The sequence below is a fragment of the Chrysochloris asiatica genome, unplaced genomic scaffold (genome assembly GCF_000296735.1).
Source record: "Chrysochloris asiatica unplaced genomic scaffold, ChrAsi1.0 scaffold00053, whole genome shotgun sequence".
Lineage (NCBI taxonomy): Eukaryota > Metazoa > Chordata > Mammalia > Afrosoricida > Chrysochloridae > Chrysochloris > Chrysochloris asiatica.
In genome coordinates, this window is record NW_006408571.1 from 17,307,231 (window position 1) to 17,329,458 (window position 22,228).

The 22,228-nt window shown below is 45.9% G+C and overlaps 1 protein-coding gene across 1 annotated transcript in view; it reads right to left on the reverse strand.

Annotated features, from left to right (window-relative positions):
• The window catches only part of GABBR2 (gamma-aminobutyric acid (GABA) B receptor, 2), a 474,372-nt gene that overhangs the window by 71,064 nt on the left and 381,080 nt on the right, over positions 1-22,228 (reverse strand). The window contains exons 10-11 of the mRNA XM_006863147.1: positions 18,851-19,001; positions 15,666-15,798 (exon numbers count right to left, since the gene is read on the reverse strand). Coding sequence (XP_006863209.1) covers positions 15,666-15,798; positions 18,851-19,001 — 284 coding nt within the window. The remainder of the gene's footprint in view (positions 1-15,665; positions 15,799-18,850; positions 19,002-22,228) is intronic.

Sequence of the window (22,228 nt, forward strand, 5' to 3'; positions counted from 1 at the left end):
AGAGACGAACCAAGGAACACTGAGGAATCACTTGGGCATGACAGACCAGCCCGCAGCCTGCCCTATCCGTCTCCCTGCCTCTCTTGGGCACCTTGTATGTGAGGGAGACGGAGCTGTGGATGAATCTTGTCTCCTCACTTGAGCCTGCATGGTGGGCCTCTTCCAAGGAACAAACAGATTCTGGATGGTAAGTAGGGTGTGGGGAGGGCACAGAAACACAAGGTGAAGGAGCCTGCCAGGCTCTTCTGTTTGGTATCAGTGGTCAGCGCTGGAGGAGCAGGGCAGCACGAAGCCCAGAGCTAGCCCTAGCTCAGGGCAGCTCAGTTAGCAGGAAGGTCAGAGGAGAAACACTGACTGACCTCTGGAAAAGAGGGGACAGATGCAGCTTGGCTCCTGCCTCCCAGTCTGCCTCCCCTTTGTAGTTTAGGCCACTTGGGTCCCTGCTGCTGAATCCACACTTGGACCCTGGTTTCCCTCAGGATTGAGGCCCTGCCTGACACACTCCTGCTTTCCAGGACAAAAGTATGCCCTGATGCCTGGCCCTGGGCTGGTGGCTAATGTGAACTGCAAGTTCTGACAGGTGTCTGCCACCTGCTCACCTGGGTCCCAGCAGGCAGGGACAGGCTGGGGGCCTTCTGATCACCTGCTGCCAACCTGCACTGCCATCACTGCCATGCCCCAGCTGGCCTTTCCCTGGGTGTGGACACTAGCATCTGGGGACAACAGTTATGTACCCTGTAAGCTCTTAGTTTTTGGTCTTTCGTTTGTTCTCCCCTCAACTCTGTTTAGCTAAGTTCTGAAAATTCACAGCCTGCCTGAGGGGAACCCAGCTGAAAGGTAGGTGTGGTAGGAGGAGAGGCAGGCAGGTTGGAGAGGACAGTCCCTTTGCAGGTGCTCTCTGCCTCTGTCTTTCCAGCAATGTGGCTCCCCAGCTTTTCAGAGACAGACATTTCCCCTGGCCATTTTATTTCTAAAAATGGGAACTGGCTGGTGAGAATGCAAGGTCAACCCCGAAATCAAGAGATGGATAACAGCATCACAGCAATTGTACAGAATTGTTCAGAAACACTGAGTTGTGAAGTGTGAAAGTTGACAACAGCACAGGTGGGGGCTTATGTTTCTATTCATTGATTTCAAAAACAAGGAGGAGTTGACAAGCAAGAACGAATCCCAGTGCTTTAGAGAGGGTGTAGGAAGGCTATAGTATGAATCAGATTATTACACGAGGATGCAAGAAAGTAAACAGAACAGGGAGGGGAAGGGGCCAGCCAACCAATCCCTGGGATTTAGGACTGAGCACATCATATGCTGCTGTCTGCCAGAGGCATTAGGACCTTACAGATCCCACCATCCAGTCATCTCTTCATTCAACAAGTACTATTAGGCCAGAGGCTGCGTGTACAAGGGGTTTCAAGAAGTTCGTGGAAAAATGGTCTCCAAACTTTTTTTGATCTTGTTCTACTGCCACGAAAACAATTTTAAACACGAATACTTAAAGAACTTGGAAGTCTAAAACAGAGTTCGAAAGGTGAAATGAGGTCCATGTTTTTACCTCACCATGAGTCTGACAAAGATCTCTTACTCTGAGTAGACATGCCACTTGATGTGATTTAATGCTTGCTTTGACTTAGGTTTTCTTTGAAGTGATAATTTTCAAGCCACTTGTCTGTTTTTTTTTTTTTTTAGTGCTACATAAATTAGTTAAAATTCGATAATACAAACTTAACCTGGTACCTGGAGACTGCACTATGTTGCCATAAACCGAAAAGGAAGAACCAAGGAGGATGTCTGTCTAGAGGGTTAGCGGCAGCAGAGACCTGCTCTCCTTAGAAAGCGCTGTTTGCACACTTGGCCCTTGGCTGGCATCTGGGAGTTTGGATTTCTGGAGGGTTCCCACCATGCCCTGATAAGAGAGGCTCACTGTGCCTACACCATTTGTGCAAATGAAGTTGAATTTACCTGGCTTCAGCATTTCACGGACTCATTCCACAGAGCTAGCAGGGTGGTCCTCACCTCTACCCCATAAGCTCTCCAGAGCTCTTCCACAGTGTTAAGTGTTTAGCTGTGACTAAAAGACTCAACCCCACCGAGGCCTTTCGTGGGTGAAAGACCCAAGGATTTGCTCCTGTAAAGGTCACAGTTTAGGAAACCTCAAGCTCCCATAAGGGTCTGCTCTGTCACGTGGACTCACCATGAGTCCAAATTGACTTGACAGTACCTAACAGTGTGGCGCTGTAGGACCACAAGGTCGACAGTTCAAACCCACCAGCTTCTTCTTGGAAATCCTATACAGGGTTGCTATGAATTGGAATCAACTTGACGTCACTTAACAACAGCAACAACACACCATGTAGTCTCAAACTGCAGGGCCTGGAACGAGTATTCTCTCCTCTCAGAACATCATTCCTGGCTTTAGCTCCCTACCAAACTTTTTTTTTTTTTTTAAAAGGTTTTTATTGTGGATTGGGTGAAAGTTTATAGGGCAGATCATCAGTTTTACATTAAACAAATCATACAGCTTGTTTCATTACAATGATTATAATCCCCTCTATGTACCATCAGTTAACAGTATTTCTATCCACTTTTGCTTTTTTTTTATTTAAAAAAAACAAAAACACAACAAAAAACACTCAGGCATATGTGATAATTTACACCTCCAAACGGCACATTCTGCAAGTCTGCCTCCTGGCCACCAGCTCTTAGTCCCTCTCTTCCCATGAATTTAGAGTCCTCAGCCGCTCCTCCTCTCATGACCCCATCTCTACCTCATCTCTGGCATCACTGCTTCTCTGGATAAGGTCCCGCATTCTGCTTGTGCACTTCTCCTTTGATGGTCCTAGGGTTCTCTGTTTCTGGACTGTAAGATTAACCACTCCCCTGTTTTTGTTACAAAACTTCTACCTTTACAAATGTGACAGTCGCAATTAGTCATAATAACAATTATTCACTATTGAATCATCTGAATCTTATCCCCATCTCTTTTCAACTAGACAAGATAAAAACTATTCAGTGGGGACTCTTTCCTTCCCTCCATACTCTTTAAACTAAACTCCCTCTTGAAACCTTGTAAGCCAGTCACTTCGTGCCTGTATCGCCCCCTCATTTTAGGTAGCCAATGTCAAAGTTGCCCATCCCTATCTACTCTATGTACAGAGGGGATAGCATTGATACTTGGTGTGAAGACTCCTTCCCTCTCATGTTGGTATTTAGAGTTACTACCTCCATGAGTATAGGTCAGGCTCATCAAATTGTAGCAATTTACCCTTGTTTCCTTTATCAAAAAAATTTTTTTTGTGTGTAATCTTCCTCTAGTTGAGTTCTGATTATCCAGCTATTGAGGCTAGGTCAAATGGGTACTGTCTGCAAGTTCGGATGTTCTTGTGCATCTCCCTTCACTTCATATCAGCTGGATGCTTTAATCTCAGCTCTAGTCCTCTGTGGCTATGTCCTTATCCATGGGCTCAAGTGTCCTCAGGTCTCATGACACTTTGGACCAACCAGCCCTTCCTCTTCGCTCTCTTATCTCCATGTCAACGGGAGTCAATGGACTGTGGTTGAACTCGGCCCATTTCTTCATTGCTGCCTTTCCCGATCTTCCACTCATTAATAGACCAATGTGGTCACCAGCAAGCTTACATGCCTGTTTGTGTGTTTCCTTTGAGTTTCAGTCTTAGAGGGGAGTTTGTCTTGAAGGAACTTGAATGCTTGCCTTGATGGCTTCCTGGCAAACAGATTGCTTATTGTTGTAGTAGCCTGTCATGCTGACATTTTTGTTTTGGGATTTTCCTGATGATCTTTCTTTGAAGATGTATTTTCTGTCATTCTAGCTGTTCCAGGCTGGTCTGCTTGTCCTTGCTAGTGGAAATGTCCCACCTCATAAGGTTCTGGATGGGACTCAGGATTCCACCTAAGGTCCTATACCCTGCAAAGGCTTTGCAAGAGGCCTATTTCACTGGGCACGTTGTAGAACTCCTTTTAAATATTCCAATCAGTTATAGGCTGATAGGCTGAAGACAGGCTTACAAGTTTTCTGTAATCTTGTTTCCCAACATTCCTTTCCAGCCCACTCAAGTGTCTTTTTACAATAGAGAGGCAAGGGAAACCAATATTCAAAAGACAGTCAAACATTTTAGTATTATTTCCCCTCTTCAAACTATGCCTAGATCCCTGTATAACAGATCCCTGTAGTTCCAAGGTTGAGCATGCATCACTATTTACCTCTGTCCCACTTAGGCCATGCAAACCTGTCTCAGTGTTCCCCTATCTATCTTGTTCTTCCACCTCCTCCCCCTTCTTGTATTGCTCTCCACAATCCCATTGTTGTGGTTACCTTATATTCCATTAACTCTTCCCTCCTTTTATTTTATCCTGTAATCTACCTGACCTTCCCACCACCTAGATCTTTCTTACTCTGTGTTTACCTTCTTTCACATTGTAATTGTTTTGATCATAAACTGACCTCCCAGATCCTCTGTTCTTATCATTTTTTTCTGTCCTTGACTCTTCCATTTGTCAATTGAGTTCAGGGTGATGCTGTCACATATGTCATTCTCTGGTTGCTGTCTGTTCTTCTTGGTTGTCAGTTCACAGAACTTCCTTTAGGATGTTTTTCATAGCAGGGTTAGCTTTGGCAAAATCCTTTAGCTTCTGTTTATCCTGGAATGTTTTGATTACACCATCGTATTTGATTGACAGCTTTGCTTGGTAGAAGATTCTTGGGTGGCAATTTTTTTTTTTCCTTTCAGGGTTTTATATATGTTTCCCCATTGCCTTCTTGCCTTCATGGTTTCTGTTGAGAGAGCCGAGGTTAATCTGATTTGCTTGCCTTTGTATGTGATATTTCTCTTTTCTCTAGCTGCTTTCAGGATTCTGTCCTTATCTTTGATTTTGGAGATTTTGGTGATTGTCTTTTAGGGTCTATCCTTCCTGGGGTTTGTTGAGCTTCTGGAATGCTTATCTTTTCACTTTTCAGGATGTTAGGAAAATTTTCTTCCAGAAGCTCTTCAACTATCTCCTCTGTGGACTTGTGTGATTCTTCCTGTTCTGGAATGCTGTTAATTCTTAAGTTATTCTTCTTCATGTTGTCCAACATGAATCTTAGGCCTTCTTCAGATTTTTTAAAATTCTTTTTTGTGTTTGCTCTTCTATTTTAGTAGTGTTGAGAGATTTATCTTCTAGCTCACTAGTTCTGGCTTCTATCTCTTCAATTCTACTCCTCTGCCCTTTCAGTGTATTGTCCATTTCTGATATTCTATTATTAATCATTTGGATCTCTTTCTGTAGGTTTTGAATTGCTTCTAGTCCTGTATCTATTTTATTTGATTGTTCCTGTAGCACTTTCCTGACTTCTTCCTTATTTTTCTCAACTCCATTATATAGTGTTTTGATACATTTTATAATCATTTTTCTGAGTTCCTTCTCAGGCGTTTCCAAAGCCTGCCCATCTTCCAGTATGGAGTGTAGGTTTACTTCCAGCTTATTTGCCTCAGTCACTTTATCTCATTTCTGGATATGTGCAGATATGGTCATCTGTTCCTGTTTTGGGGGCATATTCACGAGTTATCTGTGGCCTTAATACTTAGATGGATGTGTATTTTGGTAATTTTTATGCTTTCTGATTGCCTCCAGGTAGATGTGATCAGGAGATAGGTTTCCCTTTTCACTCTTCTTCCTGAGAAATTTCAAGACGGCACTGTTAAGACGGCACTGTTTGTTGTTGTGATGTAACTCAGGATTTAATTTTGGCCTATTTCCTCTTTAGTCTGCCTGTCCCACTCCAAAACCCCCGTTCAGGCCTTTTTTCCTAGTGATAAACAGTTCAGGGCCAGTTGTGGCCATTTTGTACTGCCGTTTGGTTTTAAATGGATACTGTCCCTTTAAATGTCAAGATCTGTATGCATGTGTAGTAGAAACTCCAGGGGTGGGGGTGAGGTGTCCACTCACTCAGGCGCCCCCTCTAGTCACTAGAATGGAGGTGCGCAGACAGCAAGAGACCAGTGACAGAAACAAAACAAGAATGTCCACACCTTTATCTCCGTGGTTCTGTCAGGTGTCTGTGGCTACTCTGATCTTTCCCTGCTTGGTCTCACCCAAGATGGTGTCTCCTGGAGCAGGTGAGCATCTTGAATTAGAAAGCAATGGATTTCTTGCTTTTGCTACAAATTCCCCTAGCTGGAAGCTTTCCAACCTTCTAAATATTTCTTTATATGTGATTCAGAGTTCTGGCACCATCCTCTAAGCCTGCTTGGTCCGGTATTCTGTGTTGTTGCTGACGGAGCTCCTCACTGCACTTCCACCTGATCCACCATCTTGTTTGTTCTCCCCTGCCAAACTCTTATTTGTCCTCCCAGATCCAAACTCAAGGGTCACGTCCCCTGAGAAGCCTTCCAACCATGTGAGAAGCAGTTGCTGCTCCCTCCTCCTGGTGACCCCACCCTCGCCCAGGTCTGTGCTGTGGGTACAAAGATGGCGTCTGTCTCATTAGCTGCCCACCTCATCCATGACATGGGTGTCTTGAAGGCAGGCCTGTCTTGTCCATTTTGAAATCTTGAAGGCCAGCACAGAGTAGATGATCAGATTGGATGGGCCAGCATGAGTTTTTTGTCACCAGAAATGTGCAAGTGGACCCTGGTCAAGTTCTTGAAAAGAACACCACAGAGGGAATGGGAACATCTGATGGCAAAGAGGTTGAGTTCATGGCCTAAGTGGATCCTGACACCTAAATGAAATAAACTGGGAGGTAGTGAGCCCCCTATCACTCTATATGTGCGAGAGAAGAGCTTGGAGGAGGCCCTGTTAGGCCAGTGTAGGGGCACTTCCTGCAATGGGATGATTTCATTAGATGATCCTCCGCCTCCCAGTTAACTTACTTCTGTGTAGCTCTATGATCTAGAAGATTCTAAGGGGCTTTAATGATTCCATTTTCCAATATGTTGCTTCTAAAACATGTCTACACTGATTCATCAGCACAAGACCAACAGCTATTTCAGTTTTCTCCCAAAGTCTTAAACACAGTCTTCTGATGTTAATGTCTTTTCTCCTTTCCCCTCAGCCATAAAATCTTCAGCCCCCTCCTCAAATGACCTTGAACTTAGACATCCGTTAGGGGAGAAGAACTTTAGGCAGGCAATGTCTAGGTATAAGAAAGGGCGGGGAGAATAGAGCAAATCTCCAAATGGAAAGAAAAATCTATGCCCAGAACCATTCTGCTCAGTTGCTTGCTCATTGATTTGATGAGGCAGGCCTGGCAAGGCGAAGGGCTTTCACTGCTCTTTTGGGAATCAGCAGGACAATGGACCCACAACCTCTGCTCACAGGTCTGCTCTGACAGATGACTAGGGTTGCCATACTGGGGGCTCCCTGTCACCGCAAATGTATCACCCCAGCTGGGCAGTCAGAGCATGCCCTGGAGGACAGCTCGGTGCTGGAGAGCAAGCTGCTGTCTTTCCCTCGGTTCAAAAGCATTCTGAAAAGCCCTTTGGGTTCGTTCTGACCACTCAACCCAGGCGATCAATAGTGAGGAGGCATTCTGTTCAAGTGTGTGTGGAGGAAGGCAGCAGGGCTGTAACCTGGAGCCGAGAGGCCTGACTGTGAGGGGTCTCTGAGGCCTGCCATGTCTACCTGGGGTGGAGGGTGGTGGGAGATCTGGTGTGACCCTGAAGTAACAACCCTCTGAACTGAACCCTCTGGAAAGAACTCCGGAAGATCCTGTTTTCTTCAGTGTCCTTTAAATAAAGATCCACATGGACAATTTGTTCTGGAGTTTAGAGTAAGGCAAAGCCTTACAGTTCAGGGGCACAGATAGGGGCATTTTGAGACTCAACTTAGAGAAAGACACCCTCTGGGAGGAGGAATTACCGAGAGGCATCATCCCTTCAGGGTCATTTTTTGAAAGGCACCCTCTCCTTAAGCAAACGAGCATGACCAGTAATATATGCATGGGATTCCACACTGAAACAAGTCACCAAATCTACATCATTGCATTGGATTACTATCAGTTACCCCAGAAAGAAGCCCCCAAGCAAAAGTACGAATATCAGGCCTTTATGGACTTTAAAATAAAAACATATCAATTAATTCCTACCGGACTTAAATTTACTAGGGGACGAGGTAAATTTAGTAAGATAGTCCTTATCTTTTGTGTTAGAGTTAGAGAGTCCTAGCATCTCAGGGAGTTCTGGAAACATCTCCAATCCAGTTCTGGGGACCTCACTGCCACATTTCTGCTCATCCTAAACTCACACCCCTCCTGTGAGCAGGGAGGAGGGCAGAAAAGCATGCCTTGTGGAATCTGAGCAGAAACCCCAGCATGTGTGTGGGAGAGGTAAGAAACCAAGCCTGTCTCTGTGACAAGACTGTCCTGCTTCCCAAGGCTCCAGGGTGGGGGCATGTTCACATCTGCCAGCCCGGGAAGCTTTCCCCTCTCCCAGGTGACCCTCAGGGGACAAGGTGCTTCTAGGACCAGTCTCTGAAAACACACACACTAAACCCTGGCTGCTTGTCATGGCCTTGCTCTTCTAAGTGTGGGCTGTGGATGCAGTACCAGCACCACTGAGAGTTTGTTAGAAATGCAGCGTCTCAGGTGGCACCCAGAATTGCTGAGTCAGAGACTGCCTCTTCACAAGATTCCCAGCTGATGCAGGTACACACTGAACACACCTGGGGTCGTGCGACTCTTGTGGGGTGGTGTGGACAGTAACTGGAAGGATATAGGAAGGGCTACTGGAAATGCTCTGCTTCTTGGTCTAACTGCCAGAGTCCCAACTTTCAGTAGGTGGAGAATCTGAGTCTCCTCCTCTGACTTTCATCAGAGTAGCCCTTACATCACATTCCAATGACTGAAGACTAATGTTCAGAACATCTTCTCCGCATTCCCAGCTGCATCATCCTCATTTCCCTCATAGCCTGCCCCCAGGTCTCTTCCTGACTCAGGTCTAGCAGAGCAAGGCCACATAAGGCTACATGTCACACTGAATTGGCTACCACCAACCCCAATTTTTCCAGCTTCTTCTTCATCCCAGCCTACTCAGTGTCTTTTAGCAGTATCCACAAGTGAACACAAACATCCAGACATAGTGCCATCATGCATTTGTATCTATCCATCATGCTAATAGCTAACATTGATTGAATTTTACTACATATGCATTTTACATACAGCATCATCACATGGAATCCTCACAGCTTGGTTATTGTCACCTTCTCACAGAAGGTACAGTTACAGTGTGGCTGAGGTTGGAACCCATGTCCAGCTTCAGAGCTGTCCTCTAGTGTGCCAGTCACTACTTGAGGATATATTTGGGGAATATGTCAAAGATGGCTGAATAAATACACTAAGAACACTGAATCATACACTTTCAAAGGGAGAATTTTATGGTAATTAAAATTCTTAATAAAAAAATGTGAATGTAGTGTGTGTAGATGAAATCACGTGATTCGTAGCATTGTTATTGGGTACTAAGGACAGCTGTGGCCTGGGTGCATTGGGAGATTCAGAAAGCAGATGAACATGGAGTTTTAGCCTTGCAAGTATACTGACCCATGTAAGCTGCACTTAGGAAAAATGTCTTTGTCGTAATAACTAACTACAGGGATAGCTTCATAAAAAAGCATAAATTTATTTATCATATAGACAGTGATTTTGGTGCCCCCCTCTCTGACAGTGTCATCCTGTGGGGTCCACACCCCTTGCACCTCCTAGTGTCCTGCCTCTGTGAGTTGAGAACGGGTGCCCAGCAGGGGCTAGAAGGAGTGTCTGAAAAAAAATTAGTTGGGATAAATGTTTTCTGGATGCCTAAGAGTTTCATTTGTGTTGATCTGCTCTCCTGGCATAGGAAGCTCTGGATGATACACATGGTAGAATGCTCAACTGCTAGTCATATCCACCCAGAGGTACCTCAGAAGACAGGCCTGGCAACCTACTTTCAAACCATGATAGGCTTGAAAATCCTGTGGAGGCAGGATCCCGGTGACTCAAAGTCAACCATCTTCTCCCGGCATAAACTAACAAAAATTTGAAATGCTTCTTTAAAAAAAAAAAAAGGATGAATGAAACATATTTGGCATCTCTGTAGTCCTATAGAGCTAGTTTTAAACTTCAGTTCTGCCAGTATATGGGACAATCTCATGGAGTTTCAGTTTGCTCACCTTTAAAGCAGCGATAATGAACTTCACTTTGTCTAGTGGCTGAGGGAATTTGAAGGGAAGGTTGCACTTGGCGGAAAGCCTGCTCTTGGTCGATCACTCCTGAAAATCATTCACCTTGCAGTCAAGTTGATTCCAACTTACGGAGGCCCCATGAGTGTCAGAACAGAACTGTCTTCCACGGGGTTTTCAGTGCCTGGCCTTTCAGAAGCAGATTTTACTAGGACTTTCTGGTGGGTTTGAACCCCCAACCTTTTGGTTAACAGCTGAACATGTTAACTGTGTGCACTGCCCAGGCACTCATACCCCATGGATTTCATTGAGACACACATTGGACCCTCCTTAGGGGGTTAACAGCATTAAACTGCTGACTACCTCCACCCTTGGGGATATGTCTGGAGAGCCCAGGAAGCTGTCTCAGTCCACGTGACCTGCGCTGGGAGCATCCTCACCCCCCACCGAGCGTCCCTGCTCAACCCTGCCACACTCCTGCTGGGTTTTCTCTGGGTACTCTTCCCCATGATGTTTGGGATCCTGGAGCTGGGTCAGTGTGACCCTCCTCCCACACACTGGCACAGGGGCTGTGTCCCACTGTCCCACACCCAGCACTGTCCTCATACAGCTCTGTGCCCACCGGGGCCACGTTGCTATGGCGATTCTCCTACCCACACAGTGTCCAGGGAAACAGCTTGGTGTAGCTGGAGCAGTTTGCAAGACTTGTTCAAACCAGCACTGACAGGTGGGGAAGATTCTGGGAGGGGTTCGAGGGAGTGAGGGATGGGAGTAAGTGTAACTGCTTTCCTAGCAGAGTGTGTGTGTGTGTGTGTGTGTGTGCGCATGTGTGAGAGAGACAGAGCCTGTGTGTACGCTCACATGTGAACCCATGCCCCTGTCTAACTTCTAGGGCCCTTCTGGGCAGAGACACTCCCCTTGAGGGACATAGTGTGAAAGCTAAAAGGAGAAGAGGGAGCATTTATGTGGCAGTGGCTCAGACTTCGTGATCTACCTGGTTCCCTGCCCTACAATATTTCTTGTAGGATATAATGTGGGGCTCAGAAAATTGCACTGTGATGCAAGGAAAGATAACAGACTGGGATGCCTCTCCACTCCACCCCTAGACCCGGCCCGTATACTCACCCTCTGTCCTGGCTGGCTTGATGGAATTGTGCTCTTTAACCCACAACACAGGGAATGTTGTGTTCATTTTACAGATGACAATACTGAGGCTCAGAGAGGCTAAATCACTTGCCAGAGCTGAAAGCCAGTAAGTGCTGGAGGTAGGATCACACCCAGGCCACATAGCCCTACTTCTACACCCTGCATCTACTCTCTTCTCCACATGGAGAGAGAATGCCTTGAAGGCCACCCTCTAGGTCCAGACAGAATAGAATCCAAGACACCAAGTGAAATACAGGAGCCAAACAGCCTGAGTCAGCAGGTGAAGCACAACCCAAGTGAAACTCGTTTGGGGACTGGTAGCAAGTTCTTTCTCCTGGGAGGTATAACCTCCACTCCAACCCATGTACAGATGTGTGCTGACCTGATTCAATCCAGAGTAGTTAATCTATGTTTTTGTCCCACAGTCATGAGTGTGGGCTCCTCTTTGCAGAGCCTCAGAAGCAGTCCTTACTGCATAGAAAGGAATTCTCAGGGGTGATGAGAACCAGGTCCCAACATCTTCCCGAGCCCTCGTGTTGCTGATGCTGATTTGTAAAGTACTTTATGATTTATTCATGCCACCTCCCCAAGCTCCCCAGGACAACCTTCCGCTCACGCAAACTAGTGCAACGCCAAGAATAGAATGTCAGCCTTCATTAAAAGAAAAAAATCGGTGTGGGGGATGTCCCTTGTTTTGCTCCCTGGCCTGTGTCACCCAGCATTTGTAGAATTCAGGTCAAACTCGAGAAAGCACCTGCGTTTGAACAGTCTTTGGCTCCTTAACAAGTGGGCATGTCAGAGGCTTCTGGGAGGAAGAGGTCTGGAGGGCTGGGCAGCTCTAACCATCTGCCTCAAACCTCTCTCTAGAGACTGGAACTCGGGTCAGGTCCAGGCAAGAGCCCCTGGGAGGTACTGGGACCACGATGGAACCAGGGTAGAGATCTGTCCCTGAGTCCCAGGCCCCCACTTCATAAGGAGCCACTGGTGGTGGTGGTGGTGGTGGTGGTTGTGTACCACGGGGTCAGTTCCGACTCATACTCATCCTATACAGGGCTTATGGGAGCAGAAAGCCTCATCGTTCTCCTGCAGAGTGGTGGGTGGATTTGAACTGCTGATCTATGCTACCAGGGCTCCTTAAGGAGCCACTAAGGTATTAGAAAACTCAAACCAAACCCACTGCATCGAGTTGCTTCTGACGGATAGTGACCCTGTAGGGCAAAGTCGGACGCTTCATACGGTTCTCATGGCTTTCATCTTTATGGAAGTCAACTGTCACAGCCTTTTCCCATTGAGTGGCTGGTAGGTTCTAACCACTGACTTTCAGGTTAGCAGTCAAGTGCTGACTTCCATTTGTGTAAAAAAAAAAAAAAAAAAAAAAATATATATATATATATATATATATATATATATATATATATATCCATTATCATCGAGTCAAGACCAACTTACAGTGACTCAATATTGAGTTTCCAAGGCTGTAAATACTTACGGAGCAGAAAGCCTCATCTTTTTCCTACAGAGAGCCTGGTGGGTTTGAACTGCCAACCTTGCAGTAAGCAGTCCAGTGCTTACTCTACAGAGCCACCAGGGTTGCCAGACTACTCTCTGGTACAATTTCCAATATTGTCATTACCAGGGTCTCCTCACTCTGCAGCACAAAGCATAGAGAAACATCCCCTTTCCCCTTCTCACTTAATATTTCCAGGGGCATCAGAGCATCACCACAGCTCAGGAAAGCTGACCATAGGAAAATATGGTGTCCATGAACTTGGAGGGCATTGCATGGGTGTAAAAGTCACGCTGAAGCAGAAAGGTAGGGGTCTTCCATGGGCTTCACATCTTCCCTAAAACAAGCAAGACGCCCACCGGCTGCAGTCATCCTAGTGCCACAGACTCCACTAAACATCAACCACAAGGACCTTGGAGTAGCTCAGCTTCTTCAAAGCTGACTCCTGGCACCCTGACGTCAGGCACACGGGGACTCGCAGCTCTTGGATGGATTCACCTCCATATTCTCTCCAAGGGCAGAATAATGATGGGAGAAAGTGCTGAGCTTGGAATAAAAATATCTGAGAAGTAAATGTAACCCAAATGAGCCCAAGAGCACTTGGGGCTTGACCACCCCATGAGCCAGGAGGTGCCTGAGTACCCCAGCAACTTCACAACCCTGCTGGGCTAGTGGGGACTCAACCACACACTTCCCAAGCAGAACCTTTAGGACCAAGTAAGCACATGTGTGAACATCTCACTTGCCAGCCACACTGAATTCACTGGTAACATGAACACCTTTCTGAAACTGTGCAATCGTCCAATCTCAGGGGGCACCATCATCTATAACATAAGATCTTGCTTGGGGGCTATCCTCCTTTCCACTTGCTATGGTCACCTGCAGTTCTTTTTAGGTGTTCTCCACTGTTGATCCAGCCCATCGTCCTCTAGTAGTGGGAGATATGGAAACTCTGTTGTGGTTAAGGGCCATTGAGTTGATTCTGACTCCTAGTGACCCTGCAAACGGTTTCCTGGAGGGGCTCAAACCCAACAGCCACTCCTTAGAAACCCGACACAAAGTTGCTATGAGTTGGAACTGACTTGATGACACTTGATAACAACATAGGGTTTCCGAGGAGCAGCTGGTAGATTTGAACCACTGACCTTATGGTTAGCAGTCCAGTACTATTCTACAGCAACACACCAGGACCCCAACACTAAAACTATAGGGCAGCAAATACAACCTAAGGAGACAGCTTTGAAGAAAGCACTGGCATTGCCATCGATACCTAAAACAAAGCGACCAGCCACAACAAAAGAGAGGCTTTTGGATTAATCCAGGCAACACTGTCCCTTTGGCCATCCCCTCCAACCCTGCCCTCCAGACTGGGAACTGTCTGAATGATTGCAGTTTGACAACAGAGACCCAAATGGCTAAGCCAGTTTTGAAAGACCCCAGTAGTCAAAGTCCAGAAATAAATCCTAATTTGTCTCTCTCATCTGAAAAAATAAGTTGATGATACTTTTAACTAGAAGTCCTGGTGTGGCGCTGTGGATTAATGTGCTGGACTGCAAATTCAGTTTGAACCTCAAAGTTCGTGGTTCAAGCTTACCAGACACTCCTCGGAAACCCTATGCAGGTCGCTGTGGGTCAGAACCCACTCAATGGCACTTAACAACAACAACACTTTTAACTGAAAGTCAGTTCTACACAATTGCTAATTGCTAACATATAACATATTAAAACAAATGATTAGGGCTATATTGTTAGGTATCAAAACTAAAAAATGTTAATTTCAAAGTAATTTTTCTAAAAGATAATTAAATTAATGACATGGTTTCTGAATTTTCTTAAATATATGCATTGTCAACAGGGGTCAACAGGCCTAGTCCCCTAGGCCACAAAAAAACCTAGTTCTTGGAAGGTGAAAAACTATTCCTCTTTTTATGTATAAACCGTATATGCAAATGCTTAATGAGCTTAGCTGCTAAAAGAAAAGTTGGACATTCGAGTTCACCCAGAGGCACTTTCAAAGAAAGTCCTGGAGATGTATTTCTGAAAAAGTTTGAGATTGAGATCCCTACCTGGTTATATTTTTTAAATCGACAAACAGACAGTAAAACTCTCAGACCCAAACTCACTGCCAGAGAATTGACTCCAATGGACACCAACCCTACATATAAATGTTGTTAAGTGTCATTGAGTAGGTTCTGACTCATAGTAACCCTATATATGGGGTTTCCAAAGAGTGGCTGGTGAGTTTGAACTGCCGATCTTGCGTTCAAACTGACCTTGTGGTAGAGTGCTTATCCTACAGCACCACAGCAGAACTCCTACATATTTATAGTCATACAAATAGACATGCATTATATACATAGTATTAACATTTCACAAGAGTTGGAGGAACTAGGGAAAAATGTTTTGAAAGGCTCCTTAGAGAAGGAAAAATGAAAACCAAAAAAAAAAAAGGGTTGAGAAACACTGTTAAAATAGACAATAATGATTCCAGTCTTTTCTGTATGACTCTGAGGTGTCCATCCAAACACCTCTTGCTGGTGCACTAAGCAGCCTGACCCTGCCGTTCTGGTTGGTGACATCTCTCCCTCCCTTTTCTGTGACTCAGTCAGCTCTCAGTGGGCTCTCTTCCAGCAGTGGTCTCACAAGACCATGGACTTCACATTGCAGGTAGTACTTTGATCTGTTCTGGTCTAAAAGTAATATTGTAGTTCCCCATTGAGTTGCATAAACTGCTGAATTGGTAGTTTGCTGCCTGTTCATGAAGATTTTCATGCATTTCTGTGTTTGCGTCTATGTTTTTGATGACAGTGGTACCCAGAAAAGTCTATGCCATATGCCATTAGAGTAAAAAATTACTTACAGTGCAAAGTGTTTCAAAGGTCTTTTCGGAAACAAAAGATCCATCAAGCCCAAAGAGAAATATAGATGCATAAGAGAGCATTCCTCCAAGGATAATAAGGTTGTTCATATATGGACTAGACATCTTTATCAACCTGACGAGAGAAAGACAGAATCTGTTTAATTAGACTGCTAATTTCATTAAGAAGCCCTGGATCCCTCATCCAGCTCCTTCCCAGCCCTGCCACCTTCTAGGGGCTCTTTGTCCCTTCACTAAATGGCCCAGACACTATCTCCTCTCTCTCACCTGCCACTTCTCTTGAGCCATCTTGGTAGTGTCAGTTTATTCAACGATCTCTTTTAAATTTACACAAAAGCTTTAAGTTGACAGGTGTTTCTGGCTGGAGCCAAGAAGAAAGGCCAAACGCAGAGCACCCTACAGTTAAGCTCAGGAACTTTCCATTGTGAGGAGGGAGACTTCCACGCCACGCTCTCCGGCACTGAGTGGACCAGGTCTAGGTGGTCACTGTAGCTGCAGGGATCACTTGCACTGGCCAGTGTCACACAGCGTAGTCAGGGACCTCTCCCAGTCACAGGTGATGGAGATGGACAACAGAGTCCCCATCCCTCCCCGCCCGTGCCTTCACCAGGTTGTGGCTCGGAAATTGTTTATATTCCCAAACTCTATCTACTTCTTCCTCGCTTCCTTCAGGGATCCAGCAAGCCAGGTTGCACTAACGCCTGTACAGGTTGGCGTCTACCAACAGGTGCCTGGAGCCACCTGTCATTCAGCTCACACACAACTTTCAGCTCACATACAGCTTTCAGCTCACACAGAGCTTCTTAGATTTTCTGGTATCGTATCATTCAGGTGCTCTTTTGCATACTGTAATCATGGTCGATTGTTCCTTTAACACATTCCTTTGCATTCCATTATTTTAGAAAACCTTCTCCATTAAAAAAAAAAAAAATGTAATGCATCAAATAGATAAAAACCCTGGTGTCAACTGTGGCCAGGCATGAGCTCTGCAGTCCCAGGAACTGGGTCCAGTGCTTAGTCCCTGCCACCCTACAGTGGTGCACTCTTGGGCAAGTCACTTTACCTCCGAGGCTCAGTTTCTTCACCTGCAAAATGGGAGTACTCATCAGTCTGCCTAGGTTACCTGTGAAGCGGAGATGAGACTAGATCCCTAGAGGGCCTTCTGTAATCCACGCACTGTTAAGGCGACTTCAATCTTTTCTTTCTTTTTTGGGCAATTTCATTCTTGTTATAATAAGAGGAGTTGTGGCAGGCTTCCTGGAGGAGGTGGGTTTTTAAGGACTGGTAGCAAGTGGGGAGGATTTGGAACTACAATGGCATTTATTTCCTATCTCTTTATAGATTTTAAAATAACCAAGCCAGTAAAAAAAAATTAACTGGATGCCAGCCTACTGAGAAGAGAGGGATGTTAAAGAATTAAGGGCATTTAGTCACTGGGCTGCAAACTACAAGGTCAGCAGTTCAAACCTGCCAGTTGCTCCTCAGAAACCCTGTATAGGGTCACTGTGAGTTGGAATTGACTCAACGACACTTAACAACAACAACAAGTCTTAATATTGGGGCAATGTGTTGTCACCATGGGAATTCTTAAGGTCTGTTAAGTGAGTGCTGACCATGGGCCAGATGCCTTCATATCATCACCAGTTAAGGTTTGTACAGAATAGAAAAAGTTCGTTCACTTTTTGGTGTGTGTGATAAATAAAAGAAACAACAGGTGAATAAAAAAGTCTTTTTTTGTTCTTCAAGAAACAGATTTGATTAAAGTAATTGCTACCAAAGCGAACACACACACCCACAAATAACTAAAGACTCCAAGTTCTTTGCAAGCAGAGAGAAAAACTGTCTGGTTCCCCTGGCAGCCTGTGAGGCAATGCAATTGGCCTCTGGACACGACGGTAGAACTGCGGTACCACGTGGCTGGCACTAGCCTGTGCCTTTCAACAGCCCACACTCAGCCCTTGCTCGACCTCTCCGAGGCACAGAGCTGGGTTCTAAGATTTGCTATGGAAACCGTAGCAGCCAGCTGTACTTGATAAACATGTACGGATGGCCTGCTCTTCCCACGACTGACCAGTCTAACTGGTCAGGAACCTTCTCTGTGGCTTCTCATGATCAGGTGCAGACTGGACTGCTATGATCCATAGGGTGTTTGTTGGGAGAAAGAACCCAGGACAGAAACCAAAAGAATGCAGCAGTGTGGCCTGGGACAGGGTCTCTCCACCACTCTCATCTAGGATACATGGTTATCAGGAGGGTCGAGTGAGAGGATGTAAGGGAGGGGCTTCCTGAACTGTAGCATGCTGTACACTGGTATCACCAGTACCAGGTACCAAACCACCAGTGACCCTCTCCTCCAGCAGTGCTTCCCAAAGATGCTGGTGGAAAGGGGGCAAACATTTGGGGGATTCTGGTTTCCTTATTTCTTGTCCTAGAGCAGCACCTCAAAATGCACATGCATATATCCAAGGCTCTGAGAAGACTATGGACTTGTACCGTTGGGTTTTATTTAACTCAGCATTCTCCTAACTGATCTGAATATCCCTAAACTTAGGGACTTCTGTGCATGCCCCTGGTGTCCTGCAGCTCCAGAAGCGACCTCACACTACAGTCTGAATACATCGTGCCCTTACAGGAGCCACAATGCAAATGGGACCCTCTGGAACTGTGCAGCAAGGCACTGATAATTCAGTGGGAGAATTCTCACCTTCCATGCAAGAGCCCCAGCCAACACACCTCCCGTGTAGCCACACCCACCTGTCAGTGAGGTGTGGTGTGTTGTGATGCTGACCAGGTTTCAGTGAGTTTCCATGCTAAGATGCAGTAGAAAGGCCTGGTGAACTACTTCTGAAAATCAGTCAGTGAAAACCCAGTGGATCACAATGGTCAATCTGCAACTGACCATGAGGCTGGTGCAGGGCCCAGCATGGTTTCATTCTTTATGCGTGGGGTTGCCACGGGCTCGGAGTTAACTCAACACTGGTTAGCAACTATAGAATGTGCAGCCAGCAGCCCTGCCAGGGTGTGTGAGAGAGTGAAGCACCTAAGCCACCCCAGTGATTGACAACACAGGTTAGGAAACTGCCCTAGGAACTGCTCTGTGTCCCTGGAGAATCTGCTGTCTGGTGAGGGTCTTGTACTTTCTCCAGGAGGGGGCATGAGCCGCTTACTTCTGATTCCGGTTCTTGATGTTGAAGAAGAGAAAAGCACTGGCCATGATCATGCCGAGGATGGTGAGGGCTGAGAGAATGCTGTAGAGAGGTAGGGAGATCTTACGGAGCTGCTCGAGTATGATAGTCTTGTCTTTTGGTGGTTCAGTTCCTAGAAGGCCAAAGAAAAGAGATTGGTTGAGTCTAGTGTGTGGGATTCCTTGAGAATGTCTCTGTTTGGGTGTCCCTGACATTCACCAGGCCCCTGTGCACAAACCCTGTGCAAGGTACATCTAGGGGGTGAGCTGGATCCAGCAGCTGGCCAGTCTGACATCAGGGAACCTTAGCCAGGATTTACTTCTTTCTCTAATCAGACGCAAAAATACGTGGTTTAGCAGCCATTAGAACCACCAGAATACTCCTTAGAAAAGAGAATGTACTTTAAACACGTTATCAGAAGCACCTGTTTCTAGAGAAGGACATCATGCTTGGTAAAGTGGAGGGTCAGCACAAAGGAGGAAGACCCCCACTGAGAAAGATGACACAGTGACAGCGCCAGTGGACTCAAACATGGGAATGATGGTGAGGACAGCACAGGACTGGGCAGTGTTCCATTCTGTTGTGACTCAGAACCATTTGGGTGGCACCTAACACCAATAAACAGCAGAATACTAGAATTGGATTTTTTGATTTTACTTTAATTTTGATATTGAAAACCCATTATCATTTATCTCCAAAGGTAGCAATGGCTTGGAGAGCTCAGAGCTGGGTGCTGGGTGCTGGGAGTGGGCACCACTGGGTGCAAGGAGGGTTCTCTAATGTGTGGTAACAATGGCATAGCAAGAGAGCAGACCCCGCCTGTCAGCTCCCTGGGGATGTCTGTGTGCTCTGGCTATGCATTTCTGCCTCAAGGTCATTATGTTGTAAAAACTCTTTCTCGTTTTCCATTTTCATAAGACTTACTGAGTGGGAGGTGGGGCTCCTGGCACACCTGCCCTCCCTGCTGCGCCAGGTCTGGACTGCAACCTGAGATTCTTTCTGTGTGACTAGATACAGGACACCCACAGTCTGGGCGAGTCCCGAGGGCCTCAGAACAAGCACATCTTTACAGCTGTGGAACAATGCCCTGCATTAAGTTCACCAGGTTCAGGTTGTGTGGGGTGAGGGACATGGGGACTCTTCCTGTTTCTTGTAAAACCTCCCTTTCTGAACTAATGGTTCAGGTCAGTTTTCTGCAGTGGAACTGAAGAATCCCCCTGAGGCTGATGTGTGGAATCAGCCACAGGGGAGTAGCCAAGCTCAAGAGCTCTGGAGAGACGCCCCCTCCCTGCCCCAGGCTCAGGAAGGCCTCCAGCTATGTCACCGAAATTCGTACTGTATCTGGCTGGTTTGCCTCCATTTCCAGGAGACAAGCAGGTGATGGGCAGATTTGGCAGCAGGGGACCAGAACTCTCCTGAACATCAGTCTTTAAAAAACTCTTCTAGCTAGTTAAAATGTATTATGTATTTACCAACATTTAGTATGTATGTGTGTGTGTTTGGGTGGAGGTCAGGGGGGAAGAGTTTGAACCATCTAAGAAGTCTAGGGATGTTACCAAGTTGTAAACCCACTAGCAAACCACTGTTCTGGTTAACATAATAGTAGGGTCAGATTACAAAATAAACAATATAAGCACAGGCTTACTTGTGCTTACTTACTTGTCTGACGTGAACAATTTTACTACATCACAAATTCTGCCTCTAGGTCTGGCTGGTAAGTCTTTCTCCCAACCCCCAAGCACCTTCCTGCAGAATCAAAGTCTCCTTAAATTCACCAGTCCCTGAGTGGCCAGTAAGCAAGGTAGCCATGGGCTTACATGTACTAACGAATCTGTGGTGAACAATTTCACATGGTTTTCACCACAATCCATGTGAAACAACTCACCACAGATTAGTAAGTAAGCACAAGGAAGCCTATGCTTGCTCTATTTATTGGGGAACTCACCCCTACCCCCTGTGTAAGCAATTTAAAGGAAAAAAAACCCCAAACACCCAAAAACCATTTGTTGGAAGAGTGGCCTCAAGGGCTAAACATCAATCAGGGTGGAAGAGGTGACATCATTCTCAGAGAGAGAGAGAGAGAGAGAGAGAGAGATCAGCATTTATAGCCTTCTCCTATTCCCCCTTCTGTGCCCCCGCACCTGCATTCTCTGGGCTGCATCAGGCTGCTTTGGGTCCTTCTGGCTCCCAAGTACAAGAGCAGCCCTGGACATTTGTTCTTGCCTGGAAGCAAGCTCCTGTTCATCCAAGCACTGAAAAAGGGGGCCGAGGTTTGGATCTAAGTCTATGGTTAACCTACTAATGAGTTTGGGGTTCACTGTGTAGAAACGATGTAAAAAAAATTGAGAACATCTCCTTACTCCATCTTTCCTCCCCCCAAATGGTGTCTTGACATTGTTTCAGCGGAACTAAGAAGTCGCAGAAGTCAATGGTAATGGCTTCTCAGAAGCGTTACAACAGCAGCAGACTTGAGTCTTCATGTATTCCATTCATTCATTCTTCATCTACTCGTCAGCTCAGTAAGGCACCAGTGATTCAAGGATGAGCAAGATATAGTCCCTGCCCTCAAAGAACTCACATATAAGACATATTATATACATACAGCTGTTTATGTTGTTGTCGAGTGCCGTTGAGTCAGTTCTGACTCATAGCAACCTTGTATAGGGTTTCCAAGGAGCACTGTTGAGTTTCAATGACCTACCTCATGGCTCAAATTGACCCTGTGGTCGAGTGCTTATCCTACAGTGCCACACCAGGACTCCATACATGTATATAACATGTATATATATGGTGAGTTTGGTGAGTAGCTTGTGAGTTTGAACCGCTGACCTTTCAGTTCAAACTAACCTTGCGTTGCTACGGTGCTGCACTAGGACTCCTATATATGGAGCCTTGGTAGTGTAGTGAATTACAAGCTGAACTGCTAACCACAAGGCCAGCAGTTTGAATCTACCAGTCAGTTCACAGCCTCAGAAACCCTATACAGGGGGGCAATGAATTGGAACTGATTTGGTGGCACACAACCACCACTACCAAGTACATCTATCTGACTCATAGCGACCCTGTATAGGATTTCCAAGGAGCAGCTGTTGAGTTGAGTTTTACCACTGACCTGTGGTTCAAACCTACTTCTTTATCCCACATCACCACACCAGGACTTATATATATATATATATAAAGGAGCTCTGGTAGCATAGTGGTTATGAATCAGGCTGCTAACCTCAGGATCAGCAGTTTGAAACTACCACCTGTTCATGGGAGAAAGATGAGGCTTTATGCTCCTGTAAAGATTTACAGTCTCAGAAACCCTATATAGGGTCGCTATGAGTTGGAACCGACTTCACGGCACATAACAACAAC